We start from the raw sequence: 20510 nt of genomic DNA, 5'->3' as shown, positions 1-20510 counted from the left end.
CAGCACTCCAGTCGAGTGACATTCCTCTTTATGTGACACGTCATAATTAGTATGGAGACGTATATTCAGGACTTGACCTGTTTTCCATTGAGTGGGTGTGTCGACGGAGAGTCGAGGCACTGAGCTGCTACACTGGAGGGGCTGTCCTGCATGGGTAGGTAGGTGGCAGGGGTGCCACACTTTCATGTTTCAATCGGCTTTCTAAATACTGTAGAAGGTGGCACATGCTGTTAACGACCCTGGTGTCCCATCCCAGGTTGCTTGCGGTCCTGCACCTGCCCATGCTGCCTTCGGCTCCCGTCTCCCACAACGTCACATTGGATTAAGCGGATTTGCCTGTCGTTTAATCATCTTATTGTGTTTAGAACTTGGAGGGAGCAGACGCTTGTTTGCTTGGCGCTCTTTGTCTGTTGAGATTTTGAATGTGGATTCATTTTTTTTTTTTAAGGCTATAAGAAGCATGGCTGCCTTGTGGCACGGCCTGCTCGCTCCTTGTGTGGAGTTGGCACGTTCTCCCTGTGCTTCAGGCGTTCCTGTTTCTTCTCGCACATGCAAATGAGGCGTACAACATAACACAACATCACAAAAGCTTCTTAATCCAGTGCAGGCGAGGCATGGCTTGGAGGGCGGAGCCAATCTCAGGCTGCATCAGGTGAGGGGGTGGGGGCGACAAGATACCAGACCATCACTGGACCCACTTACATATACAACCACACCCACTGTCTCACAGAGCCAATCAGGAATTGCCAGCTAGCCTCACTTGTGCACCTTTGAATGTGTGGATGGAGAACCGGTAGCAGACTGGCACAGGGAGAACATTCCAGCTCCACACAGACAGTGAGGGGCTGCAGGCAGCAGTGCTGACTAACTACTGTGCCACCATGCCACCCAACTCATTCTTAAGTGCAGCTTCATCCAGTCTTTCACAGTAACATTGTATGGAAGGCAGGACCCTACCTTGGATGGGGCGCCATTCTGTCAAAGGTTGGAATTGGTGACTGGAAATTGGACCTGTGTCTGTGAATGGCATGCCCATCTAGTGTTGATTCCTGCATTTGCAGGAGACCGTTAAACGTGAAAGACAGCATACAATATTCATAGGGAGACAGAGAGATGCTTTACGGATTGCAAGTGGATGTCTCAGTGTTACGGCAGTTGGCGAACAAAACCTTCCCAGAAGACATTGGCAGTGCCACAGTCGGTTTACAGAGTGGTGTACAATAGATGGACGAAGTGCATGGATGTGCATCCCGGCCAGGATGGAGCAAGGTTCCTTACCTGGATGGGGGGAGGCAAGTCCTTTAATGGCACAAGAAACAGGATGATGATCGTCATGCCTCAGCCAGAAAGATGCCATTGTGGCAATGGATACACTGGCATCATGGCAAAGTTGGTCCACGGAACAATACCCAGCCAAAAGGTCAGTGTAGTGGACTGGCAGGGGGTGTTAACCTGGCAGTATTACGTGTCCTCCCCGCCACACTAGCTGACAGCCTCCCTGTGTGATGCTACCTGTACGGACACCCGCAATGCATGCTGGGAACTGTAGTCCCATAAAGACAGTCTTGTCAGGTTCCAGTGGGTGCTGCTGCAGGGATTCATCATCCCTACTTAATGGGACTTCTGACTGACCTGGAAGTACTTCCATTGGGCTATAAGTATTCCTGAGTCGAACATAAACGCTTGACCTCATCCAGGCAAGTTGGAGTCGTTTGGAAGAAAGACAAAACTCAACTGGGAGGAGAAGGGAAGGAGAGGAATTGCATTGCACCGCATAAAGCCTTTTTTGTAAGGTATTTTATATAAGATAAGATATATTTGAACCCAGGACTTGTGTCGGTGGAGTTCTGTTTGAGATTTGCTGGTTACATTTGGCACTTGAAGAACATCCCCATTGGGTTTACAAGCTGACTACTGACGAGCATGTAGGGCTGGTCACTTCAAAACACCCATGAAACGAACACTTCAGATCAGGGCACCTCTTAGGCTTCATATCGGGACACCCATTAAGATGACCCCCCAGCCACACCCCCCGCCTCTTTTGTGCCTAGGGTTTATCTTAGGAGGAGGAGGGGGCTGGTATCAGGCACCCACCACATGACAAACCACCTCAGGATCCCAATTAAGTCCCAAGTACAGCTGTGCAACGGGTGACCCCTCAGCACCACACTAGTTCAGATGGAATGGAACAGTGTGAGACATTTTTTTTTTTTTTACAGTGCCTAGAGTGCCATTCGTGCCACCAACTCCTAAATTTTCCTTTGCAAGTTGAAGGACCTACTTGCAGGGCTGGATGCAGGTTAACATCATACCCAGGATGGAGCAATTGCAGGAAAAGGGGTCCAATGGAGCAGCTTATGTTTTTTATTTTGCAATGGTATGGAGCAGATGGACACTTCAGAATATCGTAAGGCTTATCAAATGACCACTTAAAATCGGGCAGACCCCCTTAATCTGGCCTACTGTAGGCTGTGACTTATTGATTTCGTGACCATCCCCATGCTCAGCAGTGGCTCAACTGTTTCAGAATATCCACATAAAACCCCTGTGGCCACCCAATCAACATTTTTAATTGGATCCCCCCTAACAAAAATGCTACCCAAGTGTGTGCAAGTGGGTGCTTTGTAGCATAGCCCTATCTGTAAGTAGGTAGAACACTTCCAGGCCCCCATATCCAGTTCATGAGACAAACTCTTCAAATCAGTACGCCCCTTAAGTGCTGGCGCCTCTTAGTGTGCAAGTACATGCATTGCAACCAGGAATAGGTAATACATTATTTGACCTTAGGGACAATTGAGCTTTTACAGATGCAAAAAATCACATTTAAAATATATCATAACAAACAAAAACAAGACCCCACCAAAGACGCACACAGATTACAAGAAAAGAAGAGAAACTTCTGACCTGGCTGATGATAAAAGAATAGCAAGGCACTATACAGATGTACTGCCGTAGGCCTGAAGGGCACACCTTTTTCTGCTGGCATCCCATACTCTTATGCTGCTGCCCTTTTCATACCCCCATGTAAAAGACTGACGTTCAATGTCTTCAATTTTCCTTCAACTCTTTCATGTTAGCCTTCTGTGTCATGGAGGGTTCTAGTTGAGTTACGAGGAACCTGCCAGTGTCACCTATCAGGGCACTTTCCGTATCCAGGAGCAATCTTGTCCATCAGGCTTTTCAGACAATTTCAGAAAGAATCGTTTAATTGTGGCTTCTTCAAAGAAAAAAAAAATAAACGCTGATGCTTCATTTTGGATGTCATATTGCTGAAGAATTTTCAGATGGCTCCGTCTAAAAGCAGCATCTCGGTAATCTTGTAATGACCTTTGTGGCCGGGTGAGGGAATGAATGACAGGTCAGGCAAAGATCAAAGTTGAGACGCCAACCGGGTCGTCCCGTTTAATTAGTGAAACAAACGCCTCTTGGCGGTTTGTTGCCAACCATTAGGCTAAATTTAAGCAAAACAGAATTAAGGGGGTCATTCACAGGAGCTCCGTCTGGCGGGTTGCTCTGGTTGTAAAAGGCTCCTCCTCCTTCTGGGTATGTGGGATCCTTGTAGTGTAAGAACTGAAAGGGGCGGAGCTAAGTACCCTCACTGGGTGGTTTCTTGGCGCTGCAGAGAGAGAGAGAGGAGAAGAGAATGTTAGCAACAGCGCCCTCTCTCACTCCTGTGGGTTATTACATACCTCAGTCGAGACCCTGCAACATGCAGGTGTGACACCTTCTAGATTTTTCTATCTGGTATTGCATTTCAGCCGATCTTGGGTCACATCACAGTTTCTGTTCCTTGCAGGGTGCAGTTTTGAGAAGTTTCTCAATGTTTCTGTGGTCCCATCTCTGAAAATTCCTCCTGGATGTCCTTGAGTTAATTTATACGTGAACTAAAATGTCTCCATGGTTTTCTTCTTCACTCAACTTCTTATTGGTGACATCTCCTGACTCTTGAATCCCAGTGAGAGCCGAGATCCAGAGCTTGGAAAATATGGAGGTCTCCACCTTCATGTCATTTCCTGACCATTTTGGTTGGAATGGAAATTATGGTTTCATATCTTCAGACCCAAAGGGGTGTATCAAACCCTGGATTCCCTGTTGCAGGTCCTGCCACCGCCATCCAACGTGTCTTACAAAATATGTCGATATAATCTAGGAAACGTCAGTCTGGGGAACTGTATGGGAACAAGTGTTACTAGACAAGGGGACAAAATGGATCATCCCCTGTGAAGAGCTCAGAGCAAAATGCAAGCGAGTTACACTTCCCTAGGGTTCCAAGCACCTTACAAAGCCAACGTCCATCAGGCAGAAATTCACAGACCATGAGAGTCCTCATTTTGAGAGTCAGAACTCTGAATGAAGGTGGGAAGCCCATTCCACCAGCATCAGCAGACCTGAATGGTCCAAAAGGAGCAAAGGACCTAACAAGTGTCTCCAGATAGATAGATAGATACTTTATTAAGCCCAATGGGAAATTCACAATTTATATACAGGTAAATACAGGTGCTGGTCATAAAATTAGAACATCACGACAAAGTTGATTTATTTCAGTAATTCCATTCAAAAAGTGAAACTTGTATAATAGATTCATTCATTACACACAGACTGATGTATTTCAAATGTTTATTTCTTTTAATGTTGATGATTATAACTGACAACTAATGAAAGTCCCAAATTCAGTATCTCGGAAAATAAGAATATTATGAAAAGGTTCAATATTGAAGACACCTGGTGCCACACTCTAATCAGCTAATTAACTCCAAACACCTGCAAAAGCCTTTAAATGGTCTCTCAGTCGAGTTCTGTAGGCTACACAATCATGAGGAAGACTGCTGACTTGACAGTTGTCCAAAAGACGACCATTGACACCTTGCACAAGGAGAGCAAGACACAAAAGGTCATTGCTAAAGAGGCTGGCTGTTCACAGAGCTCTGTGTCCAAGCACATTAATAGAGAGGCGAAGGGAAGGACAAGATGTGGTAGAACAAAGCGTACAAGCAATAGGGATAACCGCACCCTGGAGAGGATTGTGAAACAAAACCCATTCAGAAATGTGGGGGAGATTCACAAAGAGTGGACTGCAGCTGGAGTCAGTGCTTCAAGAACCACCAGGCACAGACGTATGCAAGACATGGGTTTCAGCTGTCGCATTCCTTGTGTCAAGCCACTCTTGAACAAGAGACAGCATCAGAAGCGTCTCGCCTTTGGACTGCTGCTGAGTGGTCCAAAGTTATGTTCTCTGATGAAAGTAAATTTTGCATTTCCTTTGGAAATCAAGGTCCCAGAGTCTGGAGGAAGAGAGGAGAGGCACAGAATCCACGTTGTTTGAGGTCCAGTGTAAAGTTTCCACAGTCAGTGATGGTTTGGGGTGCCATGTCATCTGCTGGTGTTGGTCCATTGTGTTTTCTGAGGTCCAAGGTCAACGCAGCCGTCTACCAGGAAGCTTCATGCTTCCTGCTGCTGACGAACTTTATGGAGATGCAGATTTCATTTTCCAACAGGACCTGGCACCTGCACACAGTGCCAAAGCTACCAGTACCTGGTTTAAGGACCATGGTATCCCTGTTCTTGATTTGCCAGCAAACTCGCCTGACCTTAACCCCATAGAAAATCTATGGGGTATTGTGAAGAGGAAGGTGCAATACGCCAGACCCAACAATTCAGAAGAGCTGAAGGCCACTATCAGAGCAACATGGGCTCTCATAACACCTGAGCAGTGCCACAGACTGATCGACTCCATGCCACGCCGCATTGCTGCAGTAATCCAGGCCAAAGGAGCCCCAACTAAATATTGAGTGCTGTACATGCTCATACTTTTCATGTTCATACCTTTCAGTTGGCCAACATTTCTAAAAATCCTTTTTTTGCATTGGTCGTAATTGATATTCTAATTTTCCAGAGATAATTAATTTGGGACTTTCATTAGTTGTCAGTTATAATCATCAACATTAAAAGAAATAAACATTTGAAATACATCAGTCTGTGTGTAATGAATGAATCTAATGTACAAGTTTCACTTTTTGAGTGGAATTACTGGAATAAATCAACTTTGTCATGATATTCTAATTTTATGACCAGCACCTGTAGAGGTGCAGTCCCAGTGACTGCTCTGTAGGCAACCGTCAAGGATTTGAACTGCAGGGAGTGCGGTGATCCGAAAAAGATGAGTGGTGTGTGCCCAGATATGCCCTCTGCATTCTGAATGATCTGCTGATGTTTTGTGACACATGCTGGTAACTCCTGCCAGAAGAGAATTGCAGTAGTCCAGATGTGATGAAACCAAGCCTGGACTGGGGGTGTGCCACCTACTCCATCAGATATGATCTGATCTTGTGGATGTGGCATTGACCATAACAACATGGTACCTGAAGGTGACTTCTGGTCACCAGTCACCACCCCAAGGTTACATCTTAACTTGGTGGATATTAGTGGTAATGATCAGAGTCAAATTGAGATGGGATTCTAAATAGACAGGTGAGCTGGACATCTGGTGTTCCTTCACCCAGGTTGCAATGTCCGTGAGACATGCAGAGGTTCTACTTGATACCAAGATACGACGGATACAGCCGCGTATCATCAGCGTGGCATGGGGTGTCACAAGGAGGTGTACAGTCATATGAAAATGTTTTGGAGCCCCTCTTAATTCTTTGGATTTTTGTTTCTCATTGGCTGAGCCTTCAAAGTAGCAACTTCCTTTTAATATCTGACATGCCTTATGGACACAGTAGGATTTCAGCAGTGACATTAAGTTTATTGGATTAACAGAACATATGCAATATGCATCATAACAAAATTAGACAGGTGCATAAATGTGGGCCCCCAACAGAGATATGACATCAATACTTAGTTGAGCCTCCTTTTCAAATCTAACACCTCTAGACGCTGTCCTCCTATAGCCTTTGATGAGTGTCTGGATTCTGGATGGAGGTATTTCTGATCATTCTTCATACAAAATCTCTCCAGTTCAGTTCAATTTGATGGACAGCCTGCTTCAAATCATCTCATAGATTGTCAATGATATTCAAGTCAGGGGTCTGTGACGGCCATTCCAGAACATTGTACTTCTCCCTCTGCATGAATGCCTTTGTAGATTTCGAAGTGTGTTTTGGGTCATTGACTTGTTGGAATATCCAACCCCTGCGTAACTTCAACTTTGTGACTGATGCTTGAACATTATCCTGAAGAATTTGTTGATATTGGGTTGAATTCATGCGACCCTCGACTTTAACAAGGGCCCCAGTCCCTGAACTAGCCACACAGCCCCACAGCACGATGGAACCTCCACCAAATTTGACAGTAGGTAGCAGGTGTTTTTCTTGAAATGTGGTGTTCTTCTTCCGCCATGCAAAGCGCTTTTTGTTATGACCAAATATCTCAATTTTTGTCTCATCAGTCCAAAGCACTTTGTTCTAAAATGAATCTGGCTTGTCTAAATGAGCATTGGCATACAACAAGTGACTCTGTTTGTAGCGTGAGTGCAGAAAGGGCTTCTTTCTCATCACCCTGCCATACAGATGTTCTTTGTGCAAATTGTGCTGAATTGTAGAACGATGTACAGATACACCATCTGCAGCAAGATGTTCTTGCAGGTCTGTGGAGGTGATCTGTGGTTGTCTGTCACCATTCTCACAATCCTGCTCATATGCCGCTCCTGTATTTTTCTTGGCCTGTCAGACCTGCTGGTTTAACAGCACCTGTGCCTGTGGCCTTCCATTTCCTGATTCCATTCCTTACAGTTGAAACTGACAGTTTAAACCTCTGAGATGGCTTTTTGTAGCCTTCCCCTAAACCAGGAAACTGAAAAAATCTTTGTTTTTAGATCTTTTGAGAGTTGCTTTGAGGATCCCATGGTGTCACTCTTCAGAGGAGAGTCAAAGAGAAGGAAGCACAACTTGCAATTGACCTCCTTAAATACCTTTATATCTCATGATTGGACACACCTTCACAGCCTTATTGTTGATGGCATTGGTGACCGACGTCTTCCATATACTGGGTGGCAGCATTTGGCGAGCACCAATATGGACCCCTGCAGGGCAGCATGGGAGCTGTGGTCCCAAGGGCCTTCCCTGCTGTGTTCTGTTGGGGACCACCAGAGGGAGCTATTGGAAACTGACTGCACAAGGACTATTGGGGTCCTGCCTCACCCTGGAAGTGTTTCCTGGGGGCAATAGATTAAGCACCAGCAGTGCTTCAGGGTCTGAAGTTAAAAGTGAACCCCCCAACCCCTCCATCACTCGACTCAGGAGCAGTTGGAGTCAAATGTGGAGTTGTAGAAATAGAATGATTTGTTTAAATTAAAAACATTTTATTTGAACTGGGACTGTTGTGGTACAATTGTATCTGGAGGGTTTGGGGTCCTAGTGGCCACACACTTAATGAGCTTTACAAGATGGTTGATCCCATGACTTTGGGGTTGTGCTCAGCCCTTCTTAGTGCCACTATGAAGCACGTTGAATCTCCTTTGAAGTTTGCCGCACAACATTTGGACAAGCCAATGAAATAACTGGGAGAGTAAAGTCTGGTGAGATGAGACCAAAATTGAACTCTTTGGATGTCACACCATGTTTGGAGGAGAAATGGCACTGCAGGTCACCCCAAAAACACCACAACAACAGTGAAGTTTGGAAGTGGGGACATCATGGTGTGAGGCTGGCAAATTTCATAGAATTGAAGGAAGGGGATGAATGGAAAAATGTAACCGGGACATTCTTGATAAGAATCTGCTGCCATCTACCAGAATGCTGAAGATGAAATGAGGGGGGACATTTCAGCAAGATAAGGACCCCAAACACACAGTCAAAGAAACTCTCAGTTGGTGTCAGAGAAAGACAATAAAGCTGCTAGAATGGCCCAGTCAGTCAATTGAAAATTCTATGGAAAGAACTGAAGATCAGAAGTCATAGAAGAGACACCCAGAACCATCAAGATTTGAAGACAGTTGAGGTGGAAGAACGGGCCGAAATCCCACCTGAGCAATGCATGCGACTCGTTTGTCCATACAGGAGAGGCGTCTTGAAGCTGTCGTTACCAACACAGGCTTTTCTACTGAATATTAAATACGTTTCAGTAAGCGTGTTGAAGACTTATTCCCTGTGTCGTTCCACTTTATTACACAGAACTTAATTGATGGACTTATTTGTTTTCATTTCTTTGTATGTGTGGGTTACCTGAGTTGTTACCGACGTCTGGTGAAAATTTCATGACAGTAGCCCCATTAGAAATAGATTTCTTGAACAACATTGACGCGTTCAATACGTATTTTCCCTGCTGTACAGTATATGGTAGGATCTACCTCATAGATAGGAGTCAAGCCACCTAAATGGCGGTCCCAGTGATGCCAGGGTCATGAGAGGGGGTGTGTATGTGACCGTGTCGAGAGGAGATCTTGGTGGGCCTCCTGCCACGTGCCTGTCCACAGATCTCATGACAGTTTCATTTCTCTTGACAGTGTTTTTTCTTCTCAGTTTTGGTGCCCCTTGTTGCCTAAAGTTAGTCGATGATGAGTGTGATGTGTTGTCCCCCACCCCTTACCTTTCTTATTTTTTTTTTCTTTAATTATCACGCGTAACAAAATCTTTCACTTCTCTAAAACTCCAGCCAGCCGGCATTCTCGAAGTCTTTTTCTGCAGCTGCCACACCAGCGCCTCAGGATGCTCGCCATTTTAAATCCCACCTCGGCTGGCTGGCTTGAATATGCAAATACCCAAAGTGGGGCTGTGGGTGGAGCCTGAACGGCTCCTTAGATTTTGGGCTCCTCCTCTTTTTTCCTGTTAGCACCATTGGCTGAGTCCACCTGTTAAACAGCTGATTGCATGAGAAAAATTTCCCACAGACCCCCTGGGAACGGAAAACGGCCAACGGATCTCACCGGGCTCTTTCTACAGAAGCCACCGCTTGGCGTTCAGTGAACTGCAAGAGGACGCCGGTGTGGGCAATGTCGTCGTTTTTATTTTTCACTTTTAGGGGAGGCCACTCGATGTGCACTGTGGTGGGTGGCGAATGACAGCCCCCGTGTCGTATCGCAGTTCAAGCCGTACATTCTGTGTAGGTATGGGGTGGTGTCGTGTAATATTGTGGCACTAAGAAAGACTGAGCACAACCCCAAAGTCAAAGGATCAACCATCTTGAAAAGCGCATTAAGGGTGTGGCCACTAGGACCCCAAACCCCCCAGATACAATTGTACCACAACAGTCCCAGTTCAATTAAAATGTTTTTAATTTAAACAGAACCTTCTTTTTCTGCAACTCCACTCCTTCCTCCACATTTGATTCCAACTGCTCCTGAGTCGAGTGTTGGGTTTCGGGTTCACCTTTAACTCCAGCCCCTGGAATACTGCTGGTGCTTAATCTGTTGCCCCCACAGTGAGCCCCGATAGTCCTTGTGCCGTCAGTATCCAATAGCTCCCCCCGGTGGCCCACCACTGAACACAGCAGGGCAGGCCCTTGGGACCACAGCTCCATATTAGTGTTCACCAAATGCTGCCACCCGGTGTATGGGGGAACATTCTGCCCATAGCAGGCAGTCACCCACCGTCCTGACGTTCCAGCTACTCTTGCCCAATCTGAGTGTCTTGCTGAGGTTGCTGGGATGTCAAACCCCGGGGTAGCTGCTGCCACAGCATCTTCTTGTGCCCATAATAATAATAATTCTTTGCATTTATATAGAGCTTTTCTCACTACTCAACGCGCTCAGCAATTGCAGGTTAAGGGCCTTGCTGAAGGGCCCAGCAGAGCAGAGTCACTATTGACATTTACGGGATTTGAACCAAAAAAACCTTCTGATTGCCAGTGCAGATCCTTAGCCACAGAGCCACCACTCTACCTAATGCCCATGTCCTGGCACAGCAGGGTAATACCAACGCTCCCCAGCTGGCCACCTTTTCCCAAGGCCTCCTGGCCAGGCAAGGGAGCAGGAAACAACCAGTCAGAGACACCAGTTGGTCCATCATAAGGGTCAGGATAAGGGGCATGCAGAGAGTCCATGGTGGGAGTTGAGTATTTCATTTAAAAGACGCGGGCAGTTTAAGGTAATCAAGTGGGAAATTCCTCCTGCTGTTTCAAGGCATTAACTCTTTATAGTGAAAGAAAGCAGCGATGTAGCGCCTTTCAGACCGATCAGTGTCCATTCTTTAACAAAGCAAGGAGCATTACATCAGAATAAAGAATGTAGCTCCTTTCATATTATGCACTGTCCACAATTTTCTAAAAATGTTAATAACTTTACGGTGAAAGCAAGCAAGCAAGAAAGGAAGTTTATAGTGCCTTTCACATCAGGCAGTATTGACAAAACAAATAACTTTACAAAAAAGAAAGACGTAGCATCTTTCTCATCCTGGATTCAAAATCTGTCTCAAAACAGACATGTCACATCAAAAGAAATAATGTGGTGCCTTTCAGGTTACGACTTACTATCCATCATATAGTGCCTTTCAAGTTACGACTCACTATTCATAATATAGTGCCTTTCAAGTTACGACTAATTATCCATAATATAGTGCCTTTCAGGTTAAAACTCACTATTCATAATATAATGACTTTCAGGTTACAAATCAGTTTCCATAATATAGTGCCTTTCAGGTTACGACTCACTATTCAACATATAGTGCCTTTCAGGTTACAACTCACTATCCATCATATAGTGCCTTTCAGGTTACGACTCACTATTCATAATATAGTGCCTTTCAGGTTGCGACTAATTATCCATCATATAGTGCCTTTCAGGTTACGACTCACTATTCATAATATAATGACTTTCAGGTTGCGAATCAGTTTCCTTAATATAGTGCCTTTCAGGTTACAACTCACTATTCATCATATAGTGCCTTTCAGGTTACGACTCACTATTCATCATATAGTGCCTTTCAGGTTACGACTCACTATTCATCATATAGTGCCTTTCAGGTTACGACTAATTATCCATCATATAGTGCCTTTCAGGTTACGACTCACTATTCATAATATAATGACTTTCAGGTTGCGAATCAGTTTCCTTAATATAGTGCCTTTCAGGTTACAACTCACTATTCATCATATAGTGCCTTTCAGGTTACGACTCACTATTCATCATATAGTGCCTTTCAGGTTACGACTCACTATTCATCATATAGTGCCTTTCAGGTTACGACTAATTATCCATCATATAGTGCCTTTCAGGTTACGACTCACTATTCATAATATAATGACTTTCAGGTTGCGAATCAGTTTCCTTAATATAGTGCCTTTCAGGTTACAACTCACTATTCATCATATAGTGCCTTTCGGGTTACGACTCACTATTCATCATATAGTGCCTTTTAAGTTATGACTAATTATCCATCATATAGTGCCTTTCAGGTTACGACTTACTATTCATAATATAATGACTTTCAGGTTACGAATCAATTTCCATAATATAGTGCCTTTCAGGTCACGACTCACTATTCATCATATAGTGCCTTTCAGGTTACGACTCACTATTCATAATATAATGACTTTCAGGCTACGAATCAATTTCCATAATATAGTGCCTATAAGCAAGCAACTTTACATCAAGCCAAAGAGTATAGTGCCTTTCATATTATACACTATCCACTATTTGGCACAGAACAAACAACTCTAGCACAACTATAGCACCAGTCACACACGTGCATGTAGGGGGCATCCGAAGGGCTCTAGTGACTGTAATTCTACTGCCGCTCCAGGTGTTGGCGCTATGTCCTGTTGCCTTTCTCTCTTCCTCCCTCTGCAGACCGGATAATTGACAGCTGGTACACCTCTGATGTTACGTCCAGTATCCGGCCACCTTGGACCAACCTCTTCCTGCCTGAAGGGTCCAAAACTGGATGCTCCGCCATCTTGAGATGGTTCTATTTAGAACTTGCGTCCACAAACATGACTCCGCAATAATTTAATTCTTCAAAACCAATTATATGGGGTGACCCAGCTGGTATCCCAACTCTTCATTGTTGTCATCTATTTCTATTAAACACCTTTAATGTTATGCAATGTCCACAGTCAATTAAAGGGCAAATAACTTATAGAGAAAGAAAGGAAGAAGGGATGTAGCGCCTTATTCACAAATTGTTACCGAATGTCTATGAAAGGATATGTGTCAATATATACATATGAAAGGCACTATATAATAGGTTTGACATAACTCTTCTATAGTGTTATTTACATCTCTCTATAAATAAAAACCAATGTCTGTCTGTCTGTCCGCTTTTCACGAGAGAACTCCTTAACGGATTTAGATCGGGTTTTTTTCTATAATTTCCTAGAACATTCCGGTTGATTTTGTGACTTCTCTCATCATGCTAAGAATCATAGTTCACGTACAGAAGATATATTCGTGCTAATCCGAGATGGAGGCTGTGGTCCGAGGGGAGGGGGACAGGGCCCCCCTCACTCACACGTCAGCCTCGAGGCCTAACCTTAACTCTGCTTAGCTAGCGAAAGAGGGAACTACTTAACGGATGTAGATTGGGCTTCTGTCTATAATTTTCTGGAACATTCCGGTAGATTTTGTGATTTCTTTCATCGCGTTAAGAGTCATAGTTCGCTTGCAGGAGTGATATATTGGCACTAATCCGAGACAGAGGCTGCGGGTCTAGGGGAGGGGGAAGCGTGACGTCAGGAGTGGGGAGCCGGGCAGGACCCTCCTCACTGTCCTGTTTCAGTAATACATGGGCAGAGCCTTGGGGGACAGCTAGTCTTTTATATAGTGTCTTTCACATCAGTATTAATGTAAAAGACTATATTTAATAGATATGAAATGTGCTCTACAATAAATATGAAAGATGCCATATATAAAACAAATGATGTTATAAACACTAGAGTGTTGCTCACTGTGAAAGGTGCTGATAATCTCACGTCCACTGTTTTAAAATTAGCTCGTGGTTGCATTCATTGTGAATGGTGCTGCCTGAAACAGAGTGATGAGCTCATGTTCTCTTTGTAAAAGCAACCACCCCATGATGGCTCTCTATATACACGAGATGATATGTAAAATAAAACAGCAATCTCTAGTTCAGTTTGTGAAAGTTAGCTTGTGGTGGTGATCACCATCTAAAACAGTTCACTGTATAAAAGAGGTTAATGGTGGTGGTCACCATGAAAGGCACTATATAAAGTAGAGTAAGATTGGCTTAGGTGGCACTCATTGTAAATGGTAGTATTTAAAATAGACTGATGAACGTGTTCACTTTGTAAAATTAGTTTATGGTGGTGCTTGATGTGAAAGGCGCTATATAATGCTGGTTCATCTCTGGCTTAGTCTGTATAATTACCTTGTGGTGGTGTGCACTGTGAAAGGCGCTATATAATGCTGGTTCATCTCCGGCTTAGTCTGTATAATTACCTTGTGGTGGTGTGCACTGTGAAAGGCGCTATATAATGCTGGTTCATCTCCGGCTTAGTCTGTATAATTACCTTGTGGTGGTGTGCACTGTGAAAGGCGCTATATAATGCTGGTTCATCTCCGGCTTAGTCTGTATAATTACCTTGTGGTGGTGTGCACTGTGAAAGGCGCTATATAATGCTGGTTCATCTCTGGCTTAGTCTGTATAATTACCTTGTGGTGGTGTGCACTGTGAAAGGCACTATATAATGCTGGTTCATCTCCGGCTTAGTCTGTATAATTACCTTGTGGTGGTACTCACTCTATAACGCAGATTGAAGGTGTGAAGTTCACTTAGTAAAAGTAGCTCACTGTGACTGGCACCGTATAAAGAGGATGGACTGCTCATCTCTTGCGAATGGCACTACATAAATAAAACAAGCATCGATTGGCTAAGCTGCAGCCAAGTGCCAATGAGTTAAATTTCACCCCATCATGGCCTGGCCGTAGCTCTTCTGGATTTGTCTTCATTTTGTGAGCCCCTGCATTATTTTTTGATGCCCGATGTAATACCTTACACTTTGTGTTAAACTAAATAGCTCTGGTCCTCTATTGACCTTTCCTTTTCTCTTCCTTCTTTTTCAGTTCCCAGCGTGTGGTTTTTATGGAATTTATGACAAGATTCTGTTGTTCAAGCACGACCCGACGTCTAACAACATCCTGCAGCTGGTGACGAACGTAACTGACATCCAGGAGGGCGACCTGGTTGAGGTGGTGCTGTCCGGTAAGTCTTGCTGCTCTACTCTTCTCTTTTCTCCTCTCGGTATGTGACCTCTGTGTGGCACCCATGACCCACAGCAGAATGAAAAGTATTGAGGCTATCGGAGTTATTATTAAACAAAACAAAATCTAGTCTGCTCTGGGTCATGGGTGCCATACACACATTTATTTATGTGTGTATATATATATATATATATATATATATATATACTGCGGTGGGTTAGCTCCCTGCCCGGGATTGGTTCCTGCCTTGTGCCCAGTGTTGGCTGGGATTGGCTCCAGCAGACCCCCGTGACCCTGTGTTCGGATTCAGCGGGTTGGAAAATGGATGGATGGGTGGATATATATATATATATATTTTAGTCACAAAAATAACACAAAGTCATCAGAAAGGTTTGGGGCAGCCACCCATATAATGTGCTCTGGCTGCAAAAGGGTTAAGTAATTGTGAGATGTTCACAAAATAGGACTGACTTTGGTAGATAAAGATGGTGTCTTTATATGCCGAGACCGGAAGTGACGTTGTCAGTGGCACCGGACCCATGCGGGATTTCTCATGGATGGTCTATAAGGGGTCGAGAAAGAAAGTCAGTGCACCTCGCCACCCTCTGGTCTGGCATGGAATTACCATCATTCAGGCCCTTTAGTTGTCTCCCAATTGCACGTGTGTGACAATACAGTGGTGTGACAAACTATTTGCCCCCTTCCTGATTTCTTATTCTTTTGCATGTTTGTCACACAAAATGTTTCTGATCATCAAACACATTTAACCATTAGTCAAATATAACACAAGTAAACACAAAATGCAGTTTTTAAATGATGGTGTTTATTATTTAGGGAGAAAAAAAATCCAAACCTACATGGCCCTGTGTGAAAAAGTAATTGCCCCCTTGTTAAAAAATAACCTAACTGTGGTGTATCACACCTGAGTTCAATTTCCGTAGCCACCCCCAGGCCTGATTACTGCCACACCTGTTTCAATCAAGAAATCACTTAAATAGGAGCTGCCTGACACAGAGAAGTAGACCAAAAGCACCTCAAAAGCTAGACATCATGCCAAGATCCAAAGAAATTCAGGAACAAATGAGAACAGAAGTAATTGAGATCTATCAGTCTGGTAAAGGTTATAAAGCCATTTCTAAAGCTTTGGGACTCCAGCGAACCACAGTGAGAGCCATTATCCACAAATGGCAAAAACATGGAACAGTGGTGAACCTTCCCAGGAGTGGCCGGCCGACCAAAATTACCCCAAGAGCGCAGAGCCGACTCATCCGAGAGGTCACAAAAGACCCCAGGACAACGTCTAAAGAACTGCAGGCCTCACTTGCCTCAATTAAGGTCAGTGTTCACGACTCCACCATAAGAAAGAGACTGGGCAAAAACGGCCTGCATGGCAGATTTCCAAGACGCAAACCACTGTTAAGCAAAAAGAACATTAGGGCTCGTCTCAATTTTGCTAAGAAACATCTCAATGATTGCCAAGACTTTTGGGAAAATACCTTGTGGACTGATGAGTCAAAAGTTGAACTTTTTGGAAGGCAAATGTCCCGTTACATCTGGCGTAAAAGGAACACAGCATTTCAGAAAAAGAACATCATACCAACCGTAAAATATGGTGGTGGTAGTGTGATGGTCTGGGGTTGTTTTGCTGCTTCAGGACCTGGAAGGCTTGCTGTGATAGATGGAACCATGAATTCTACTGTCTACCAAAAAATCCTGAAGGAGAATGTCCGGCCATCTGTTCGTCAACTCAAGCTGAAGCGATCTTGGGTGCTGCAACAGGACAATGACCCAAAACACACCAGCAAATCCACCTCTGAATGGCTGAAGAAAAACAAAATGAAGACTTTGGAGTGGCCTAGTCAAAGTCCTGACCTGAATCCAATTGAGATGCTATGGCATGACCTTAAAAAGGCGGTTCATGCTAGAAAACCCTCAAATAAAGCTGAATTACAACAATTTTGCAAAGATGAGTGGGCCAAAATTCCTCCAGAGCGCTGTAAAAGACTCATTGCAAGTTATCGCAAACGCTTGATTGCAGTTATTGCTGCTAAGGGTGGCCCAACCAGTTATTAGGTTCAGGGGGCAATTACTTTTTCACACAGGGCCATGTAGGTTTGGATTTTTTTTTCTCCCTAAATAATAAAAACCACCATTTACAAACTGCATTTTGTGTTTACTTGTGTTATATTTAACTAATGGTTAAATGTGTTTGATGATCAGAAACATTTTGTGTGACAAACATGCAAAAGAATAAGAAATCAGGAAGGGGGCAAATAGTTTTTCACACCACTGTATATACACACACACACACACAGTCAAAGTAAAAGTATGTGAACCCTTTGGAATGATCTGGTTTACTGTATGAATTGGTCGTAAAAAGTGATCTGATCTTCATCTAAGTCACAGGTACTGATGTACACAATGAGCTTAAGCCAATGACACACAAAAACGTCTACTCTTTCAGGTCTTTATTTTACAAACGCATTCAACGTTCACAGCGGTAGTTGAAAAACTAAGTGACCATTGGGATTTAATAACTGGTTGACCCTCCTTTGGCAGCAATGACCTCAACCAGGCGCTTCCTGTAACTGCAGATCAGACCTGCACATCGCAAGGGGGGAATTTGAGCGTATTCTTCCCTGCAGAACTACCTTAACTCTTCCATATTCTTTGGTTGTCTTCTGTGTATGGCTCTCTTCAAGTCATAGGATTGAGATCTGGGCTCGGACTGGGCCACTCCAAAAGGCTGACGGAGTTTGTTCTTCTGAAGCCTCTGTGCTGTGGATTTGCTGCGATGTTTGGGGTTATTGTCCTGTTGCATCACCCAGCCTCTTCTGAGCTTAAGTTGATGGACAGACACCCTCACATTATCCTGGAGAATTTGTTGATAAACTTGTGAATTCATTTTCCCTTCACTGATGGCAAGCTGTCCAGGCCCTGATGCAGCAAAGCAGACCCAAATCATGATGTTCTCTCCATCATACTTTACTGTAGGGATGATGTTTTGATGTTGATATTGTAACCACTGAAATATAAGGTGTCATCAGGCACGGGTAAGACGCGTGTCAAAAGAATTCTCAGAGTCCAAGAGTTTGTTTTAAAGAATAAAAGAAAAAAATATAGTTACACACGCAGAATAAAAGACAAAAAAAAGGGAAAAATGTATCTTCTTTAAATTTAGCTTTTCTTGAAAGACTTTAGTTATTTCTATACTTAAAGGTTCTTAATTTCTTCTTCTGTACGCCTTAGCATACGGTGCGGTACTTAAGTAAACAAGTTTTCATTACTTGTTATTTCTGACATTCAAAGAGCCCGTAGGCCATCGAGCATTGTTACGTGCGGTCACGTTTCTTCTTCTCTACTTAAAGGTTCTTAGCATCTTCTTCTATACGCTTTACATACCACACAACACATAAATTAAGTGCTGTTAAGTGCATATTTACTTCACACACTCAAAAGGCTCGTAAGCCGGTTGGCACATAGGCAAGTGCCCAGGCACGGTCACGTGCGATCACGGTTAAAAACCGTATGCCTCTACATATACAAGGCAAGGCTGTCACTAACTATCCATCCATCCATCCATTTTCCAACCCGCTGAATCCAAACACAGGGTCACGGAGGTCTGCTGGAGCCAATCCCAGCCAACACAGGGCACAAGGCAGGAACCAATCCTGAGCAGGGTGCCAACCCACCGCAGTGTCACTAACTAACTGAAGAATAATGTTTACTCCAAGCTGTTAGAAATGGTAAGAATATACCACTACGGTTCTATTTACGGGGGTTATAGGAACCTCCCATTATTTATGCATTGTCATCTAAGAAATATTCATGAATCTTATAGAACAAGGAAAATGGCTCTTACAGATAGGCAGTGTCCTTTTTACGCCAAATGAAGTTCTGCTTGATCTTCCCAAATAGTTCAATTTTGGTTTCAACACTCCACAAAACATTTTCCCAGTACCGTTGTGGAGTGTCCAAGTGCTCTTTCGCAAACTTCAGGAGTTCTGCAATGTTCTTTTTGATAGCAGTAGCTTCCTTCTTGGTGTCCTGCCATGGACTCCTTTTCTTGTTCAATGTTTTGTGAATAGTTGACTCAGGAACAGAGATGTTAGCCAGTTCTGATGACTTCTTCAAGTCCTTTGCTGCCACTCTAGGGTTCTTCTTTACCTCATTGGTGACGCTGTGTTGTGCTCTTGGGGTCATCTTGGCAGAGCGCCCACTTCTAGGCAGAGTAGCCACAATACCAAATTGTCTCAATTTATAGACAACTTGCCTAACAGTAGACTGATGAATATCTCAAATCTTTGAGATGACTTTGTAACCCTTTCCACCCTTATGTACATTAACAATTCTCGATCGTAACTCTTCAGACAGCTCTTTTGTGCAAGGCGTGATTCTCATCTGGGTATGCTTCTTGTCAAAAGCTCAAACTCAAACTTTATAGTGTTTGTGATCAATCAAAGTCATTCTGGGCCACACCTTTGAACTCGTCTTATTAAATGGACTCCAGGTGTGCTGAATTCGGACTGCAATGAGCTTTTAAAAAGTCATTAGTTTAGGGTTCACTTACTTTTTTCAACCTTCAGTTTCGCAGTTTGAATGATTTATTCAATATGGTCAAAAATTCTCTGAAAATCTGTGTATCTTTAGTTATAGGAGAATGTGTTTGTTCATTATGGTGACTGACATGAAGATACGACCATGTTTTATATGGGAATTAGACATAAATATAGATAATTGCTAGGGGTTCACATACTTTTTACTTTGACTGTACATATAAACGTCTACACATGGATGTGTGTGTGTTTGTCTGTCCAGCCTGAATGTGCGACGCTACAGCATGAAGCTCAAAGGATTCGACTCTCTGTCTCCAAAACAAAACTTCAGAGGAAAGAGATATTTGCTTAGCTGATAATACACAAGCGAGGTGAGCACATCGGCAATACGAAACATCCGAGGAAAGAGAACCTTGCTTTGCCGCTGATGAACAACTGATGCAAATGATGTGTCAGAATCCATGGTTTCTAGGAGCCCAGGCTTTTTACAGCACGGCCTGACACAGCTAATAAATATATATATATAGATATAGATGTATATATATATATATATAGATAGATAGAAAGATATATATAGATATATATATAGATATAGTTTTTTTATCTATATTTTTATATGTATTTAAGTATATAGAGCATACTAGTAGCAGTGCCACTGAACCCCAAACCACAGGCACAGCAATACCCAAAGCAATTCCAGGTTCAAATAAAGAAAGCAACACTTTCTTCATACAGCAAAATATACCATACACAATTCTCGTTCCTCCTCCAAGACAGCATTGCCCACTGCCTCCCGACACTGACTTGATTGAATGAGGCAATGAGCTTTCTTTTAAAATAGACCCAATCTCCTGTCCAAGTCA

General features: G+C 43.5%; 1 protein-coding gene across 1 annotated transcript in view; it reads left to right on the top strand.

The window, feature by feature from the left end:
• The window catches only part of prkd2 (protein kinase D2), a 208415-nt gene that overhangs the window by 69943 nt on the left and 117962 nt on the right, over positions 1-20510 (top strand). Inside the window, exon 2 of the mRNA XM_028792906.2 lies at positions 14954-15092. Within this exon, the coding sequence (XP_028648739.1) occupies positions 14954-15092 (139 nt within the window). The remainder of the gene's footprint in view (positions 1-14953; positions 15093-20510) is intronic.

This window comes from Erpetoichthys calabaricus, chromosome 1, assembly GCF_900747795.2.
Source record: "Erpetoichthys calabaricus chromosome 1, fErpCal1.3, whole genome shotgun sequence".
In the NCBI taxonomy this organism is placed as follows: domain Eukaryota; kingdom Metazoa; phylum Chordata; class Cladistia; order Polypteriformes; family Polypteridae; genus Erpetoichthys; species Erpetoichthys calabaricus.
The sequence above is the reverse complement of the archived record's forward strand: the minus strand, read 5'-3'. Positions and strand labels throughout refer to the sequence as shown.